Here is a 20,648-nt window from a genome sequence, read left to right as displayed (position 1 = left end):
ACATTACAGCTGCTTTTAATACCACCACACTTTGTGTTCTTTATCTGAAATATACATTTTCGGTATTTTTAGGTCATAAAACAGCTATGTATTGTTATCATTTGTGTATTGTAAACAGCACGCAGTCCATAATTTCTAAACCAAAAAAGTTTGCTTTTTGTTAATGTATGAATTAATGGATTGGAAAGCTGTGCTTATGAAACTTTATGATATTTGAATGTATTTTGCTCAGAAACCTAAGTATGAGAGATTTAAGCACACTGCATCTCTCTTTGATGCTTACCGATTTAAGGCAAATTACAGCAAAGTTCTTTGGTTTATAAAACAGGTCTGGTTTGGCATTCCTCTGTTGTTTCCTTTTTTTGTTTTTCTTCTTCTGTTTTTTTTAACAGGTGATTATCCAGCTCCTCGTGCTGTTCTAACTGGTCACGACCATGAAGTTGTCTGCGTGTCGGTCTGTGCAGAGCTGGGACTCGTTATCAGTGGTGCTAAAGGTCAGAAATGTTTTTATGATTTAAGTCTTAACATTTTTAGAGCCTTTTTTAGTGGTATATCTCAGACTTCCCTCAAGCCACATATACTTTAGTTACCCAAAGTCTCCTCTACTAAGATGCGTTGTAGTTCTGCAGGAATCTGCAGCAGCTTACTCTGAACATTATTACTTACTATCTGGACTTACAAGGTTTAGACACAAATTAAGTTGATCGTTCCTTCCAACTGTCAGCCTGTGCTACTATTTCCCCCAGATCTGGAAGAGTAGTTGATAAAAATCTACGCAGTAATTCATAATGACATCTACTGATTTTGAAGAAACCTGTTGACAGAGACCTGTATTTAGGGGAGGGCCAGCTCCAAGTTCTCCACCCTGACCGCAATTGAATGGCAGTTTGTAAGACTGACCTCAGTCTCCTCAGCAAGGGAAGCAGAGTCAATTTGCTTGGGTTTGGATCTGTGGACAGCATTTCATCCAGTAGGGTTTTTTTTGTAGAGGATTCCAAATAATGAGGATTTTGCAGGTTTGTTGTTACCTCTCTTATATTACGAGTGGCATTCTTCAGGGCTTGGTATTGGGACCGGCACTGTTTAACATCTTTGTTGGTGACATGGACAGCAGGATTGAGCGCACCCTCAGCAAGTTTGCCAAAGACACCAAGCTGTGTGGTGTGGTCGACACGCTGGAGGGAAGGGATGCCATCCAGAGGGACCTGGACAGGGTTGAGAGGTCGGCCTGTGCGAACCTCATGAAGTTCAACAAGGCCAAGTGCAAGGTCCTGCACATGGGTCAGGGCAATCCCAAGCACAAATACAGGCTGGGCAATGAGTGGATTGAGAGCAGTCCTGCGGAGAAGGACTTGGGGGTGCTGGTTGACAAGAAGCTCAACATGACCCAGCAATGTGCACTCGCAGCCCAGAAAGCCAACCGTATCCTGGGCTGCATCAAAAGCAGCATGGCCAGCAGGTCCAGGGAGGTGACTCTCCCCCTCTACTCTGCTCTCCTGACACCCCACCTGCAGTTCTGCGTCCAGCTCTGGGGCCCCACCATGAGAAGGACACAGACCTGTTGGAGCAGGTCCAGAGGAGGACCAAGAAGATGATCAGGGGGCTGCAGCACCTCTCCTATTAGGACAGGCTGAGAGAGTTGGGGTTGTACAGCCTGGACAAGAGAAGGCTCCAGGAAGACCTTACAGCAGCCTGCCAGTACCTAAAGGGGGCCTACAAGAAAGCTGGAGAGGGACTTTTTACAAGGGCATATAGTGACAGGACAAGGGGTAATGGCTTTAAACTGAAAGAGGGTAGATTTAGATTAGCTGTAAAGGAAGAAGTTCTTCACTGTGAGGGTGGTGAGGCACTGGAACAGGATGCCCAGTGAGGTTGTGGCTGCCCCATCCCTGGCAGTGTTCAAGGCCAGGTTGGATGGGGCTTGGAGCAACCAGGTCTAGAGGAAGGTGTCCCTGCCCATGGCAGGGGGTTGGAACTAGATGACCTTTAAGGTCCCTTCCAACCCAAACTATTCTATGATTCTATGATTCAGTTAAACTTTTTGATCCATCTGTTCACACTTTCTCCCTGTTACTTATCTATGGAATCCAGAGTATCCAATAATTGCTAATACAAATGTTCAAAATACCTTTCCAAACCTGCAGCAGTCTCCTGTATAACTGGTAATCAACATTAATAAAGCACCCGCCTCAATGAGTGTTTGCTTTACCTTGCATTATTCCTTATTCGGTTTCTCCTTCATTTGTTCCATTTTACTTGTTCTGCCCACCTTCTCCTTTTCTCCATAATTCCATGTCCACTTTTCTTCCCTCACTGCCCTCTCTCATTCAGTTTCTTTTCTTAATTTGGCAAACTGCTTGTCTTCTTCTCTTTTCCTTTCCTATTTGCCATCCCCTCCTCCCCCCTCTCTCTTACTTTCTTTTGTGCTACGTTATCCCTTTTCCCTTCTTATTTCCTTTCTTTACGTTACCCTTGTCCTTCCTAGGTTCTGCCTCCTTACATATCTTCCTGTCTCGTTTCCACTCCACTCCTACATCCACATCCAGCTACTTGCTTTCTCAATGCCTGTTTTATTCATCCCCATGGATATACTCGTAGTCCTTTTTAAAAGGTTTGCTGCCTCTGAGAGTAAGAAGGAGGTGATGCTTGTTCTGCCTGCTTTTGCTCACAGCTGAGCTCCTGGGTCATCATCTTTTATACTGCCTCGGAGCTCAACATTTATTTTCAAAGCTGAGCGTGAAACTTTTGAGTAAAGTTTTTAACTTTACCTTTTAATTTTAACCTGTTAAAATTTTTAACAGGAAATCCTAATGGGTCATTAACTCTTGTAATGACACACTACATAACAGTCATAGGCGAAGGCGAGACATTAATGAAAAAAATGTACAGTGACACTGAAACTAAAGTTTTTTCTTGCAGCATTATTTCTTATCTTTTAAGGCAGCTTTATACACTCTTACTGCCGTAATAATATACCCTTTCCAACTATCTTTTTGCAAATTTCATCTTGTTAAAATAGCTGGAATCTGTATTCAGTTATCTTCTGCTTTATTAAGTGTATGGTGCTTTGGTAACTTATATATTATTAGAGGTAAAGGCTGCTGGAGGACCAAAGACTTTTACATCAAATCCAGAATATATTTGTAATTGATCAAGAGAAGTGGAGGCTCAGTCTGGCCCCTGAGTTACTCTTCTCGTGTTCTTCCTCTTCAGACTCTAGTCCATATATGAATGCAGAGAGAAAATCCCTTTTTTATTGCTGGTTTCCAGCCGCTGTCTGTTTTAAGGCTTCTTCTTCAGTTTCCTAACTTGCATTTCACGGCAGTCCTGCCGTCCTGCCTCGGGGCTGCCTGTGCTCCCTCGTGGGGAGGCTGTCCCTGCGGAGCTGGCTGTGGCACTGTGATAACACATGCAGCGCTCGAGAACCTGCTGAAGCAGGGAGACAGGGCACATAGGACTCCTCCGCGAAAAATCCTGTGCATCAGGTTGATGTTTGCACGGTCTTATCCAGCAACCCCCCAAAAGAGGGGTCAGTCTGTATGTCTTTACGGTAGCATCCTAAATCAGATTTTCTTTGTGCCTTTTTGTGTCCGTGACCACTCAGCTATGAAGGTATTACACTTTTCTTTTGAAAAATCTAACATGGTAATTATTCTAAAGGTGGAGGCATCACTTCTTATAACATTCTGGCACTTCAGTGTTTCCAAAGCTGAAACTCAACTATTTCGGAAAATAAATCAGTTCCATTGCAGTCTTATCCCATGGACCCAGTCAGGTGTGAGGTCTCTGTGCATAGGGCTTTATGCAAACACAGATAAAAACCAGTACCAGGGGGCTCGCAAACGAATGCACTGGTGCTGTGATTCATCCTACCTGGGCAAACCCAGCTGCTGTGTGAACTTCAGAGAAGTTACAATGGCTTAACGTGAGGTGGCCGAGTCTGCCAGTATGAATTTACTTTCAGGGTCATGAGCCAGTTGAATAAGGAAGAGATTACTGTGCTGTCCAGGAGTATCCTGTGACTCATAAAAGAAAACAGTATTTACCATGACTCATTACATTTATCACAGAAGAGACTCTTTTTCTTAGTAGGAATACGGATCTCACTTTCAAAAGAGCTTTTCTCATAGATCTTGAAATGGAAATAGCCTAGGTTTGCATCTTAAAATGTACATTTTAGATTTCATAGCTGTTTTTTTTTCTTTCATCAGCAGTAATAAAAAGACATTAAAATCTCGTATTAAAATCTCTCTAGAGTAAATGCAGTTATAGTGTGGTCTCCTAAAAGCTCTTAAAGTCCAGATAGCAGAGTAACTCTGTTGGCTGTTAGATGACTCCCATTGTTAAAACAATTCAGGACTGAAATCTGTGCATATAACATACTCATTGGGGGAGAGGACCTACAGGAACTGCCATTGTCTATAGGAAAAATATGCAGTGATATGATTATATGCCCTCTGGGAGTTGCTCCTACTAGTCACTGATAGGGCCCCATCTGTTTAATGTGAATGGGCAGGCTAAAGAGAGTTCATGTTGGAGGAAAGCAGTAAGACTGAGGCTTCTGAATGCTTGGAAAGAGGAAAGAATATTTTAGAAGATAGATCAATGAAAACTCCTTCCAGCTTAAGTAAATAATAAACTGGCACTTTTAGGCTTGTTGTATCTATTTTCTTAATATGCTAGCTTTTGCATTTCCTTTTCTGTTGCGTATTTTAAATTCTTTAAGCAAACATTACATCTTCTTATATCTATGCAGGACTAATGTGATATAAATGTGTATTATGCATTGCCTTTTTGCACAGCATATACAGTTTGTATAAGCAGCAAATGTATGATATATTATGTTTTCATATACAGAAGGACCTTGTCTGGTACACACAATTACTGGAGATTTGCTGAGAGCCCTGGAAGGAACAGAAAACTGCTTGTATCCTCGCTTAATTTCAGTATCTAGTGAAGGTCACTGCATCATCTACTATGAACGAGGACGGTTCAGCAATTTCAGCATTAATGGCAAACTCTTAGCTCAGATGGAGATCAATGATTCAACCAGGGTAAATCTAAATGCAAACAAACATTTGTTGTGTCTTGCCTTTATTTATTAAAATAAATTGAATTTATTTGCCGTGCGGTTTAAAGGAAATCACATATGTAAAATTGCCACCTCCTTGTTAAGTCATATTCAAACACAGATCCTCTCATCTCCATCTCCAAATGCAAAAATGCACTTGAGCTTTTCCAGAATAAATAAGAACAAATTGTTTATGGTCCCACACGATTCCTGGAATTTTTGATTGGAATTAAATTTCAGTGGGAAATACATCTTTAAAAGAAAATGCTCTGAAAAGAGTCCATTCTTCATTTATTAGCCAAGACATGAATTCCTGCCTTCAGAGCTCTGCTCTGTCCCTAGCACTCAAAGCAGCATTAGGAATACAGATTGCTGCTCCTCTTTAGGTGTTAATGGTGGCACTGAGTATTGTAGGATGAACATTGAAATGTTATGTGCTGAACTTAAGTCTTGGCAGATTCAGTTAAAGAGCTTTTTGGTTATATATCATGTTTCAAACCACACAATTGTTTTATTTAAAATTTGGAGATCCAAAATTTGTTGGTTTATTTTCTGATTGGGAGAAAGAGGAGTGGGAGCCTTTTTCTTCAAATTTAAAGTCAGCAGAGCAAAAGAAATGCTTATAAGTTCATTAAATTTTTGTAATATCGACCCATTTCCATAAAAGCTAACTGTGTACTTGGGTTTTATCTTTTTCTCCCCAAGGCCATCCTCCTGAGCAGCGATGGGCAGAACCTGGTGACAGGGGGAGACAACGGTGTAGTGGAAGTATGGCAGGCCTGTGACTTCAAGCAGCTCTATATTTACCCTGGCTGTGATGCTGGCATAAGAGCTATGGATCTGTCTCATGATCAGAGGTCAGTTTGTCGTTAATATTTGTATGTCAATGCTAAAATTGCACAAAGTATACATCTCCATGAACTCTAAGGTATGAATTTATGGTATGCAGTCATTATCAGGTTATGGTACAAAACCATTACCCCAGTTGTTACCCTGTTGATTTATCTGACTCGGTGTTTTTTCTGATGCTTGAGTCTCATACCACAAGCACTTAACATTAAGGTGAGGTCTTATATCATTGAAGTCAGTAAGCCAGAGACTCAGCTAGCTATATGTGAGTAAAATTACATGAACTTAAGAACATAAGAATAGTCAGACTGGATCATTGTGCAGTAGTGCTATTAACCAGTGCCTTAAAACTGATCACAAAAGTTTGTGGTACATTTCTGATTTTCAGCTATGTAGAGCTTGAGAACTTCTTGGGATGGTGTCTAGTTTATAATGTGTAATATTATCAGTGGATCTATCCACAAGGAGTGAGTGTAGTCCTTTCCTTTGACCTTTTTGAGCAATGGACATACAGTGTACAAGCCTAGATTTTTGCAGTCACTGCTGTGGCACTAAAATGCACGCTGTAAATGTAAAAGATACGTAAACCAGGTCCCTCAGTCTTCTATAGTAATGTGATTATAATGTATGCCCATATGTTGCATTTATGCAGGGTTATGAGTGGATTTTCTGCTTACATCATGCATCAGTCTTGTATTTCTTAATAATATACAAACTCGTGATATGCAAAGAATTCATAGGGTATTAGAAAAAATCATACAGCATTCATTTCAGTTTCTTTTTCTTACACTTTCCAGCATTCCTATGCTATATACCCATTTTGTAAAGCAACAAAAACACCTATAAACAAAATACGTACCTAATTTACTCATGTATGAGTAGATGACTTGAAACAAGTTTTTTGCCTCAAACTTAGTCTAATTGAAACTAACTTGCTGGAAGAGGCCCATTCGTTTCTGGAGCTTTGCCAGTTTATGCGTACAGTACCGTGGTCTGTTCGAAGGGATTTATTTACACTATTTACACTGCAAAAAATTTCACCTAGCCTATTTTCTCTGTCTATTGTTGTAATACTAGGCTGGGAAGTCCCAGCTGTGCAAAGCACTTTAAGTACCTGGTTAGCTTTTGTCACATAATTAAGCAGAGAACAGTTTTTTTATGGTTTGATAGAACTAGGGCTAGATACCTAAAACTCAGCTACCAGAATTAGAGGATATGTGATAACTGGAAAATCACCTCAACTGTTGTCACCACAACAACGTGAATACGGGGCTACATTTCAATATAAAGCTTTTTAGGAGTACCGAGGTGTGATCAGCTTGTGGTTACGGGATCGGTTCAGTTGTCTTCGCAGAGGCAGCTCTTTCTGGGTATCCAGAGGGTATCCAGCTGGTCCCAGCCGCAGCCAGGAGCGCAGAGCAGTCCGCAGGTCCGGTGTCCCAGCTGCCAGCCAGCAGAGACGCGTCAGCCATCCCGGGGCACCTCCAGTGGCACGAGGTGCCTCAAATTAGGCAGCTGGGTTCCGAAACACCTGAATGAAGGTGTTTTGGCATAGGTGTCGTCGTGTGAGCTACAGGAATAAGGTCTTGCAATAACTGTGGCGATTTACTTGCTACAGCCTGCAGAGTCTGGAGGACAGTTAAGTTCGCCCTAAAGTACATGCCCAGTGACCTGTAGAGAGTTGGTTTCAGGCTGCACTGAGGGAACTGATTAGGGCCTAATTCCGTTGATTACCCGTAGACAGTTAGTACTGTTTGAAATACCTCGGAGGTCTGAGGTACGTACCTGGGGTGGCCCACATGACAAAGGACCTGGTGAAGACCCACACCCTTCTGGAGAGGCAGCTGGAGGCAAGGCAGGACATGCGAGAGCATCTCAAATGGCACAGTGCTTTTACCTATATGAAGGCGACTGAATAGACCTCTAGATATCCCTTGAGCATTGGAACAGGCTGCCCAGGGAAGTGGTTGAGGCACCATCCCTGGAGGTATTAAAAAAACGAGTAGACGGGGTACTTCAGGACATGGTTTAGTGGGCATGGTTGATGGTTGGACCTGATGATCTTGAAGGTCTTTTCCAACCTAAATGATTCTACGATTCTATGATTCTGGGAACATGGAAATTTGGCTCATATGTTGATACCTAAATGTAGCGTCTCCATTGCAAACTGGATCTCACCCATGAGCTTAATGTTCAGACAGTGTTGCAAAAAGTGCCTCGTTCTTTTAGCTTTTTTACTGTTTATGGTAAACCATTGCTTGAGAAGGTAAAAGAGGATTGACAGGACCATCTTTTCTATCTTTTTCAGAACTCTGATTACTGGCATGGCTTCTGGCAGCATCGTAGCTTTTAATATAGATTTTAACCGGTGGCATTATGAACATCAGAACAGATACTGAAGCGGAACGAAGAACTGAAAGCCCAGGTAAAGCTGAGAGCACAAGTGCTGCAATGAAAGGTGTAGTCTCTGGTGGAAAACCACGTCTGCATTGACCTCCGTTGTACATTCCATTACACCCAGCAATAGCTGTACATTGTAGTCAGCAACCATTTTACTTTGTGTGTTTTTTCACAACTGAACACCAGCTGCTGAAAAGCAAGCTTGTATCATGTAAATTATATGAATTAGGAGATGTTTTGGTAATTATTTCATATATCTTTGTTTATTGAGAAAAGGTAGTAGGATGCGCCACAAGAGACTTTTGAAAATTCTGGGGAACCTTGTGTCCAGTTATTTCAATGTTTAGGCTTTGAACCTAACATGCATCCCATCTCCAGCCTCTTTTCAAGCTGAGATAAAAAAAATACGTTTGATACTTTGTACATCAGATGCACATCTTAACTTTAAAGGGATACTTTTGTAAAAGTAAAACCTTGTATAAAGAACAAAACTGTTTCTTAATTTTATTGTGGAGTTACAACTTGCATGTACTTTAAACCTGATGTCTTGGAAGGAACAGGTGCATTCACACAAATCAAACTGGAGATCTGCCTAAGGGTACAGCTTGTGTTAAAGGGTTGAATTTGGGCGCAAACAGTAATTTTGACATTTCCACCAACGCGTGTTTTTCACTTTTTGAATCTAAACTTTACCCCTCTTAAGTGGAGTTCTGCTCATGAAGCATTTGGATAAAAAGCCATCATTTGCCATATTTATACTTTATACAATAGATATTAAATTCCTCCCTTTTAAATTCAAAGACTAGACAGAAAGGGAGCAAAGAGGGAAGTTCAGTTTAACACTTTGTAACGCTTAAATGACTCCCAATACAGACAAAGTGCTATACTTCTGGATTATTAACATTTGGCATACAAGTCATGGGCAAGAGAGCCCCCAGTGATTTTTTTCCCTTATTTTTCCTCTGAGCAGCTTGGTTTATTTCACGGCCTTAGCTTCATTGTAAAGGTGACTGAGGTTATTCTTTTCGGTTCTTCTGAAAATCTCACCTGAAGCCACTCAGACTAAGGCACTTCATGTTTTACAATACTGTAATGATAACTATCGGAATAATTTTCTGCACATTGTACTGATCAAATTACACACCCAGGGGTATATACACTTTAATTCATGTTTCTTCTTTGTATATTTGGTGACTGTATTGTCATAGATGTACATATTGTGTCGGTAGGGCTATGAGGCATGTAACAGGAATGTAATTTTCTCAGAATTTACACTCACTTGCAGTCATTTATTTAAAAAGATAATGGATTCTTTGTATTGGCACTTTGCACCAGAAACATATCATTATTTATTGATGTGATTACTTATTTGTTATCCACCTTGTATTAGTAAGTTTAGCACTGAATTTCCTTCTTCATTGTTGTTTGTATTTATAAGATTCTGAAATCATGGGGATCAACGTAATGATTAAGTTATTCATCACCCGTCTGTAAGCAATATCTTGAGTTTGTAGCTTAGAATTGGGAGAATATTGAACATCTGGAAGACAAGTTCATTTCATCTTGAGATCATGGTGAAATATTTTGGATATATAAATTCCTTAAGCTATTGTAACCATGTTTTATTGCAAAGATGTAAAATATGCCAGATGTGTGTGAGTTGGAAATCAAAAAGAAAAATAAAATATGCAAAGAATTCAGTGATTGTTTTTCATTTCAATGAACTTTTCATCAAAATATGCACATTATCATTAGGAACAAACAAATATTTTAAGAAATCCTCTCTTATATGCTATGTATATGCCAAAAATTTTGCACGCCTGGGTGGTTGTATTTCCTGGGGTCTCAGGAAATAAAACAGAAGTTACAGAGTGCAACTCCTTTGATTGTCAGTACATGAAGAGAAGCTACTAAAGATCAGCCGAAGTGAAAAATGAAAGCCTTTAAGGGATATTGATCCTTGTGAACAGGCAATAATCTTGTGTAAGAGACCTCACAGAAAGCAAAGATCTGATGAGAGCCGTTTTGGGTATCTCTCAATATCTGATAAGATGGAATTAATTTCATCTTATTTTGGGCATTGACAGTTAAATATCTACACTCCCAGAACAAAACAGGTGGGATAAATTGCATTTTGGAAATGCTGAGGTCCCTACAAAGATTATAGCAAGTAAGTGGAGATAGATAGTTATCTAAATGTCAGATGTCTAATTTAAGGTAGCAATGGTAAGCAAAATAGTTTCCTCATAATTGGAAAACTCCCGGTTGACTAAAAAGCAGAATAACAGCCAACATTTCAGTTTGTTGCCCCACTCATTGCCTTACCATTTATCACTGTTCTCTAAACAATTATCAAAATGAACTAAAGCAAATATTTGAGTACGTTATTAGAATACATTATATGTTTTAGCAGATAACTATTTATATATCAATCAGCTTTTGAAGTGGATAACCTAACTTGATCACTTTGGGACTGGAGGAGAGATGGGGGAGGAGATGAGAGGACTGGTATGTTAATAACGGCATGTGAAACAGTTTATTGGTATGTTGCAACCTGCCTTCCATTATTATACAAGTTACCACCCATACTTTCATATTTTATGCAACAAATCAATTTTAAAAAAATGCACTATTGCAGTTAAAGCAAAAATGAATATTACTATTATCTTAATTATACTGTTGTTTTTATGAAGTCTCTCAGCATTATGTGAAGTACAATTTAGTCACAAATTAGAAATTTTTATGCCCAAGCAAACCTTTGTATGAGAAATTGGCCATGGATTACAAAAAGAAAAAAAAATCCTACTTTATTGTTTTCATAGGGAGGGTACCCAAACAAGTCAGACTCATAGTAGTAGTAGTAATAATAATAATAATAATGATGTGCCATGTCCATTACAGTTTGTTATAAAAATGGAGTTTTCAGAAAGGCACAGGACAAGGAGAATGTATTAACAGGCTGGTATAGTCACATAGACCAGCTTGATACAGTTTTTGTGGTGAAACACCACTGTTGCCTTTTACTCTCTATTTAAATTCTGTTTTCTAAGAAAAAATGAGTTATAATTGTGCCAGGATATTTAAATTCCTCTGTTGATTTGTGTTAATTACACTAGTATACACCTATCTGTTGCAGGGTCTCTTAATGTAAAAAGGCTATATACACAGATCTGCAGTTTATATCACAAGACTTTTCCGAAGCTTCAGCTGCCCCATTTCTGTCACATGGTAAAGCTGGGCTGACTCACCTTTTTTCTCTATAGAAATGAGACTTACTGATTCCAGGGAGTCTCTGAGAGCTGCCTGTGGAAGATGAAGCAGCTTTGACCAAACCAGTTAAATGCGACCAATCTCTTAGCGAAGGGAGATGCAGCATTAAGGATAGAACTGTGCAACTAAAATATAGCTACAATGAAAATAATATGCAGTTATTGGCTGTGTTCCTGCCAGTTAGTCCTAAGTTAAGAATTGAACTATAAGCCAATGCCATACCGGGAGGACAATGCAACAGCTATTCCTTGTCCAGATCCTGCCACTGTTGGGGAAGATGCTGCTTTCTCTACAAGAGTAACAATAAAAGAAAGGCTGCTGCATTTTACCCCAAGGAAAGACTAGTTAGGCTCAATTTACTGGAAGACCCTTGGCTAAATAATCATTACATTGATAGAGAACCTCACGGGTTGTGCTTGTAGAGCTAAAAATGCTGCCTGTGAACAACAGTTGTGGCGAATGCTTGTTATAATACAGTGCATCAACCCTGCTGACAAGCAAGCAGGGTGTTTGAAGCAAGCCTCGTGCTGCCAGGGATAAAAGCATTCGAAGCAGACACAGGGAGTGAAGGGCTGACTTCTGATAACAGCAAGAGAACTACCTCCTGATACAAGATGTCTAGTACATATAAATATTTCATTTGGAGACTTCTAGCTGGAGTTTATGCTCACATTTTCCAAGGGTTTAATTGTGGACTGGTTTTGTTTAGGCTTGTGTGTGTGTGTTACTTGCAAATACTAAAAATGAATGGACTAAAACTTAAGCTGGTATTTAAAGAAGGAAAGAAGTACTGGAAATTTATGTGTCTATGCAATACAGTGCAGTTTATAGACTCTCTAACCCTGGTGATTAGTTTTGCAACATCTACAGTTAAGTTTCAAGATCTGCAACCGACAAGAAAAACAAGTCTGGAGATTGCTTTCTTGTAAAATTTATAAGCTGTGGCCGTATAATTAGTTTACAGAGGGATTTACGTAGATGAAAATCTGCCAAACAAACAGCTGACTCGGTTTATGGCTCTCGCTATGGTGACATCATGCCAAAACAGCACTACAGCTCCACATCACTAGTTAGAAGTAAGTCCTCTCAGTTGCACCCCATTTGCACAAACAAGGACCTGGGTAACTAACATGGGTACCCACGTGCAAAATTTGGAGCCTGGAGTGCATTTTATTCATTAAAAGATTGGCATAAGGGCTTTGTGTGCCTGAGGGTGCCACAATGCCAAGCTACCTTCAGCCTAGCGTTCCTAACATCAAGCAGAGAATATGCTTTTATGTACAAAACTAGATAGGAAAAAAAAATATCTCCCCTGGTGCCAGAAGATTAGAGACAGCTAAAAGCTATCAGCACCAGTGGATTTGGCTTAAAAGTTTCATGTCTGTTTATACTTTGAAGAGACTTAGTCTTGGCATGATGCTGCAATGACCAAGCCCTGTGGCAAAGCTAATCCTAGTATCACAGCTGTGCAAATTTAAGAATGATGCACTTTTAGTTTGCCTCACTGTGTAGCAGAACTAGTGATTGCCAGAAAAGGCAGCAGAAAAATTGAAAGTGGTCTTTCAGTCTTGCTGTACAGCTACATGTATAAATCCAGTGCCCATGGCTGTTCAGATACATGAGTTTGTACAAAGCTATCAAACAGGAAATAAAATAGTGCCTGGTGGCCAGTGTCCCTGCATGCACATCTTTTCAAATAATAGCAGCAGAAAAAAAGGGACTGCTTCAGTAGGAAGGCAGCAGGACTCTGGGAAGGGGCCAGGGGCTTGGAGAAAAGTCAGAGAGGGACAGAGTTCCTCTACAGCAAAACACTTGGTCCATTTTTTCCAAATAGACCCAAACAGATTATCCCAGCTCCCCTCCTGCAATGTCCCTTCCCTCTCTCTTTCCTCTGCTAAACCCTTCTGTCCCCCTTGTTTTAACTTGCCATGAAGAGCAGGCTGTAGGCTGGGATTTCTCTCTCCTGCAACCATGTCCCTCCTGCTATCCATCCCATGCCCTTACTCCCCCTAACTGCCAGGAAGAACTAAATCAGATTCAGCATAAAGCACACACACGTGAGGCTCCAGAAGGTCCACACGAATCTCTTCACCAAGCTCCTTGCTGTCCCAGTGTGAGTTGCAGGAGGCAAAAACCTGAAATGAAAAGGGTATCCTATCTTTCAGCTGTCTATTCGAGCAGAACCAGCGGTCATGTGGGAGTATTATTCTCCTAGTAATTAACACAGGTCAGGGACCTTCTCTGACCCGAAAGCAAGTGGCATGACGGACTCTAGCCATGCTGCCAGCCTCCCGGGGACCAGCCCTTAACCCGTCCCAGCCCATGCACACTGCAGGGCGTTGTTTAGAGGGTGACAGGTTAATGGCGTGCCAGTTGCACCGTGCAGACGCACACAGTGCAGTGCCAAAGCCTCCACCTTCCATTGCTCAAGTTGCTAGATGTAGCCGAGGCACCTACAAGGAGTCCCTTGGACTCCATGATCATCAGCCTACCAACCATATCACCCAGTCATGACAGATGGGGCTTGGGACTCCAAGTAATAACTCCCACTGACAAGCTTAGGCACACGACCGCTCTATCCTGTTTGAGCACTACACCCTAAGACTACAGCTTTTGGATCACTGACTACAGCTATTGCAATAACTTACATGAAAGGTGCCCAGCTCATTGAGACCTTACTGTTTTTTGGCATGCTCAGGCTCACATTCTCCTTGAGTGCTGCTTTGTGTATACCTTTACATGAGGGAACATCAATATTGACTGGAAAGAGCTTCTGCTCGCTCTGTAGCCCTCAAGAGGTATGTGGTCAGGGCTCCTCCTTGGCCGTTCCTCCGTGAAGCTCATTGACACCAGCTTCAGATCCGTGAAACTGGATACCTTGGAAAGAGGTAATAAGCCACCATCACCGTTGCTATAGCTTCCTCTGTTGTCAGAGCCTCATTGCAGAGGCTTATGGCCTAACTTGGTAAGTCCCTCAGTGGTAAGAAGTTATCTTGTGGGAGATAAGCCTGCTAGCCAGTCACCTACTACAGCACTTACGAACGTCTGGTGTGAAGGATTCAGCTGGGACATAAAACTCCAGGCATGTAATGAATGAATACGGATCCCGCGCAGGAGCTGTCTACAGATAGCATGCTCACATACACCTCATTCCATCTAGGCTGGGATTAGTGTCCCAAGGGGTGCTGATCCTTCTTCACTGATGGATGATCTGGCCAGTACACTAGTCAGGGATACCTTCTGAGTTCCATGTCAGTCCATAATGAATGTGATGAGGCAACACATACACAACTGGAGCGCTCAAGGGTTATGGTTTTCTGCAAAGCGCAATCTGTTAATTGAGGGAGGGGTGAAAGGATGGGTTTTGAATGTACATAAAGACAAAAACTTGAAAAAAAGATTGTTTGCCTGCAACTTTTCTTTAAGATAAGTTACCTACAGGGACATTTTCAACCTACTGCTCAACCCCTTTCTCCCAAATGTCTCCCTGTTTCTGGGATCCCTTTTGTCACCATGTGCTTGCCTTTCAGAGGCACTCACAGCGCAAGTATGCATGCATGCATGTGTGTGTGCAAGGCAGCTCAATCATGGATCAGTCTTTTTGCTACTTAGGGAACTTTCTAGCAAGAACCAGGCCAAAACAAAACAAAAAAATCATTAAATAGCAAGCTTAGATAGTACCAAGGAGGAGAATGGGAACAGTGGAAATCCTAGTCAGGGAATCTGGCAGGACCTGGGCTCAGGGCAAAACTAGGAGCCCAAGCCCAAGTCCATTTTTTGTATCTAAGGCAAAAAGAAATAAGGCATCTCCACTAACAATCCTAGAATAGACTGCGGATGTGCACAGGAACCTTTCCAGATTAACAGGTGCAGCCATTCACAAACCAGGGTTTGAAGGGTAAAACACTTGTATTTATACTGCCACTACTCAAATTATACTCAAATCTTGTTTTAAGAATCTAATATCTCTCTATATCTGGCCCATAGACAATCATATTATGGGACTGCAAATCCTGGAAATGTCCATTTCTAGGCATTTAATATGGATCTACAACTACAAGAGCTGCTAAAGTCAAGCCAAAGCACTTTTTCTCCTCCTCAGAGATAGTGGTTGATTACACCAATTCCTGTCAATCTACAGTGTAGAGACATCCAGAGCAGTTGCCTTCTGCTAGCAAGCCTGAAGATGTCCCTCACTGTGACAGTGTGATAAAAGTGGGTTTTTTAAAAAAAAAAAACTGGGGAAGGATTACTTGCAGAGCCAAATGCTTGTTTTATTAAACCAAGGGCAAGAATATACCAATATTGGACAAGAGGAGACAAAGATTTATATCAGACAGGCTGGAAATCCAGAAAATGTCGACAAACACGTTACAATGACTGATTTCACGTTTGTGTCCCAAACATGCTCTGTTTCCAGGCCAAAACGAGGAGGATTCCGGTTACCGCCTCACTCCCAGGCTCCGCGCCCTCAAGCGTCAGGCGGAACCGCCTTCCGCACCGCCAACGACGACGACGTTGCCACGGGGCCAAGTGAGGTGCTCAGTTCCACCCGTGGTCCTCCAGGCCGCCCGATCAGGCTGGCGATGGTCGGGGTGTAATCCCCGGGCAGGTGTCGCTGCCTGAACTCATTCCGCGATGATGCTGATGACGTGCGAGAGGTACCAGCTGCTCCCCACAATAAGGTTTGGAGCCCAAGCACCTGAGCTGAATCAAATTACTTTACTGACACCCTCTCTGCTCCTTCATTTCCATCCCGTTATTCATCTCGCAGCCGTTTCAAGCCAACGGCGTGAGAGAGGAGGGGAAGAGGAGCCGGGGCTTCCAAACCCTCCTCCGAGGGAGCCATGTGCCCACTCAAGGCAGGAAGAGGACAGTAATTTTGAGCATCTGATGGGGAAATTTCATCTGAGAAAGCGTGTTTCTTGTGCGTTGGGCAATTCCCCGGGCTGCCAGGGGCGAGTGTGGGACAACACCTACGGTCCGCCTAATTCTTCATTTGCAGCTGGCCCGCTCCCTCGTTGGGCTGAAGCAGTTACGCACGTTATAGTACAGGCTGGCCTTTCAACCACATATGACAATAAATAATAAGAAGCAGCTTTCAGGGATTTACAGGCAGCCAGCTAGCTCTTGTAACAAAAAAATAAAGGACTCACAGGAATGTACTTAGTGGTTGACTGGAAAATAAATGACTGGGGAGAAAACCATGAAGATATAAAAGGCAATCTTATAAATGTCACTGCAGATGAATATATAGCAACATTTTAGACAGATGAATTGTTACTCCAAAAAAGAAGATATCTTTCAGTTTCATGAGTGTCCTAAGTGCCGGTGATGATGTATACTGACTGGAGATCTTTTGCATATGCTCTGGGATTGTCCAGAGTAACACACAGTTGGCAACAGACACTAACAAGCAAATGCATATGATCCCTTTGCAGCCTGAAGTAAAACTACTCATTTCCAAGACTGGTTCAGAAGGCACTATGGTTGCTTCTGTCCAACACTTTCTTCTCTGTGAACTTGACAATACTTCACCTTTAGTTTTTCAGTCTGATATTGATCTCAATGCCTTTTGACGTTTGGAGAGAAGAGACTTTATATAAAACCTGGATTTTGAAATACATCTAATACTATCTAAAATAATGAGATCAACATAATGCGGTAATAAGTGTAATAAACATTATTTTCCACAATAAAGTGGATCTCCTAGAAGCATGAAAAAAAATTTAAATGTAAAAAAATATTTTTACTTATAAATTCACTTCTGACAAGACTCTGTGGAACTTAAGGTGGATTTCATAGAAATATCCACTATTCGTGTACAGACAAAAGCTAAATAAGGATTAGAGTGACAACAGCAAAAATATAAAGTTTATTAACAACTATTTTTTTACCATTTACCGTTTATCCATTCGTGTGCTATCTAGAATTCTTCTATCAATTAGGCCTAAGTCCATACGTGCAAACTACATCTAAATGTGCGAAGTATGTCAAACACGGGATCCTCACTGTTCTGTATTTCCCAACAGCGTTCAAGCAATTTCAATAGCCAATTTTAGCTTGAAACCATGTTTTTGGTGAAGCAAGTTTTAACCTCAAGCTTATTTTAAATTCTTTCTATTTACATGTTTCTTGCAATCATCTTATTTATAATTATACAATATATACCATGTAATGCAGCAAAACAGAAAGAAAGAAGTTTTACATTGTATCTTAAGGTTATTATTATTTAAAACAGCTATTACTAGAGAGACTATATCTAATTGCACCTAATAGGTGTAACCCAAACTTCAGAAATAAAATTAAAACCAACTAAAACCATTTTTCTATTTGAGAAAGTTGTCTAGATTTGGCAAGCCACATGTACTATTGAAAATACTTCAGATCACAGTGTCTATTTTTAATAGCTATGCACCTACAGCTGCTAAAGTGCACTTATGTATAATGATTCTTATGAAACAGGTGCAGTTAAATGGTACAATCATAAGCAACTTCTTTGAGCCAAGATCACTCAAATTTTGTAAGATCAGTAAGTCTACCTTCATGATTGGCAGTTGCCTAGAAAAAAACCTGTGCAGTCTTACTTACTTATCATGGAAGTGCATGGGTGATCACATACTGCAAAATTTTCATGGAGCTTTTTTGTACAATCTTTTAAAATTATTTTCTGCTGGTGATGGTGATGGACTGGACAAGTAAAAGGAGCAACTTTACCAGCTACTCAGCAAGGATTGTCAGGCAGCAGGCAGATGATAGTCTGTATAGCTCTGATCTTCAAAAGGCATTTCCCGAGAATTCTGGATTTGCCAACAGGACCTGGGCTGAGCAGCACTAGGACATATCAGACAGAAAACAAACACAGGCAACTGGAAGCACACAGCTAGGGGCTTCAACAACCCCATTTTCCCATGGGATAATAAGAAGGGACAACTCCCACCCTGGCACGGCTTTCCAAATCTTTGCTAAAAGCACCATATTGTCCTCTTTTCAATGCAGAGGAATCTAGTTGCCCTGCAGAAATCATACAAAACACTGTTGCTCAACATGTTGTTCCCTGAAGTAGGAATATCCAGATGAAAGAAACTGAGAGCAGCACCACCATCATCTGAGTAACACAAGTGCCCCCAGCTTCTTAACAAGTAAAGCCATGTTGCTGACAAGCACCCTATTAGCTCTGTCTTTCAAAGCCTTATCTGGGGAGACTGCTGTGAAATGAGGGAAGAAAATAAGAATACAGCTGTCATAACACCCTGAGTGAATCACCTGAGTCAACTCTCTATCTTCAGAAACCAGTCACTGTAACTGCAAAGCAGAGCTGGAGAGCCCACCTTCACGCCAGTTCCAGCTGATAAGTAGAAAGTGACAGTTGGTAATGTTAGGCTAAATGCTTCTCAGAAAGTCCATATCTAAATTAAGGAAAGACTAGATGCATTCCTTGATTTCACTAAGAAGTTCACTTTTCCTTATCTATCCACTACACTAAAAATCAATGTGTAATTGAGAATGCGGAGGCTAAAGAGACTCAAGACACTTATTACACAAGACACTTAAGCTCAGTGCTATTTACAGTAGAAAACTACACGTGCCTACAAGTTAGTTGTGAGAAAATGCTTTTTGAAATTTTAAACTTGTTTCATACATTTCAAAAAATTATAATCATACAGATGTCATGCAAAAGAAGACTGACAGGTATTTGGATACAGAAGGATGACATTTTGAATTGACTTTACCACTACTAAATCTAGGTTACACTGATACACTGGCTTATAGGCCTGGTTAAATTCCAGAGAAACACACTTCATGGCAACATTTATCTGTATATCACACTTGACACTTAATTTATCATAGTTTTCTCTGTGTCTTCCAGGGGAGAAGAGAACTAGGCTGAAGTCTGAATTTCTAACAAAAGTCTGGTGTGACCCCCTGGATTAAATATCTGATTCATTAGCATTTGAAGTGTAACATCTTGTAAAAACATCTCCTGAAGACTGAAACTCAAAGCTTACCGATTCTAGTCTAGAGTGTCCCGAAATGAACTGATTCCCACTGAGGCAAGTCAAGTAAGGAGCCTGTACATACGTTCATGTCATTTAGTTATTTACCAATACGCAGATGGGTTTCAAGTCCATTGGTTGGGACATGCTCAGCATGGAAATGCACCTACTAAACCCAGGATTTGTTTCACCCAGTGCTTCAGCTGTCTAAGATCAGATATCCAAATCCGAGGATGTCACCCCAGGATACCTTTATTGTCAATGGAAAGACGTAAACAGTCACTTGTGGAGAGGGAGTCGTCTGAACTATTGACATACCAGCCTTTTAGGTATCTAAGATACCTAATGAGAGAAATCTTCCTGTAGTAATGCATACTTATTTCTCTCCACCGGTAACAAACGCAACCTGAGGTGACTGCCTCAGGAGTAAATACCTCACATCTATACAAGTTAAGGCATCTCAAACTGGTGTTGGCCATCCAGCCCCTCCTTTCCATTTGGTCCAGCCAAACCTAGACTCTCCCTGCACTGTGGGTATGGCTGCTTCTCCCCATCTGCCATGTAAAGTGGGTCAGGAAGCTGATCAGGTCTGAAAGAGATACCTTCTCCCCCTTTTTTATTCCCCACTGGCTTCATTCTTGGCTGGATCAGTTCTTTGGATGGATTAAAGCTTAGCCACACTGTCCAACCATCCCCTCTCTGAGCCGTGTTATAGGTATCCCTGCAATGAGGTCAAAGGAGACAATGTGTTGAGAGGTGGGAGGTGGAAGGGAGGACGAATACAAAGGACCCCAGGAGAGGGATGAGCTATAAAACCTGGCATGCTCTGCAGAAAGCAGGTTGTCCCTGGGGACCGCAGCCTGGGGCACAGGTTGTGTACAGAGAAATACATCGGGGAAGCATCTACTGCAGGTCAGGCAAATACAAGGAGAGGGGATTTTCTCGTTGAATCTTGGTGACGGTAGTTTCTGCATTATTTTCTTTCTCCTGTGTTTCTTTCTAAGCACCTGTAACTGTGATTTCTGTTAGCATGCTGTGAATGAATAAATGGATTTGCATTT

General features: G+C 41.2%; 1 protein-coding gene across 17 annotated transcripts in view; it reads left to right on the top strand.

The window, feature by feature from the left end:
• NBEA (neurobeachin) overlaps positions 1-10,020 on the top strand; it is a 514,437-nt gene extending 504,417 nt beyond the window's left edge. For all 17 annotated transcript variants that reach the window (XM_030042222.1, XM_030042221.1, XM_030042209.1 and 14 more), the window contains 4 exons: positions 393-494; positions 4,858-5,054; positions 5,777-5,928; positions 8,229-10,020. In XM_030042222.1, the coding sequence (XP_029898082.1) occupies positions 393-494; positions 4,858-5,054; positions 5,777-5,928; positions 8,229-8,319 (542 nt within the window). In that variant the 3' untranslated portion in view covers positions 8,320-10,020. The remainder of the gene's footprint in view (positions 1-392; positions 495-4,857; positions 5,055-5,776; positions 5,929-8,228) is intronic.
• The last annotated feature ends 10,628 nt before the right edge of the window (positions 10,021-20,648 follow it).

Source organism: Aquila chrysaetos, chromosome 19 (assembly GCF_900496995.4).
Source record: "Aquila chrysaetos chrysaetos chromosome 19, bAquChr1.4, whole genome shotgun sequence".
Classification (NCBI taxonomy): domain Eukaryota; kingdom Metazoa; phylum Chordata; class Aves; order Accipitriformes; family Accipitridae; genus Aquila; species Aquila chrysaetos.
The sequence above is the reverse complement of the archived record's forward strand: the minus strand, read 5'-3'. Positions and strand labels throughout refer to the sequence as shown.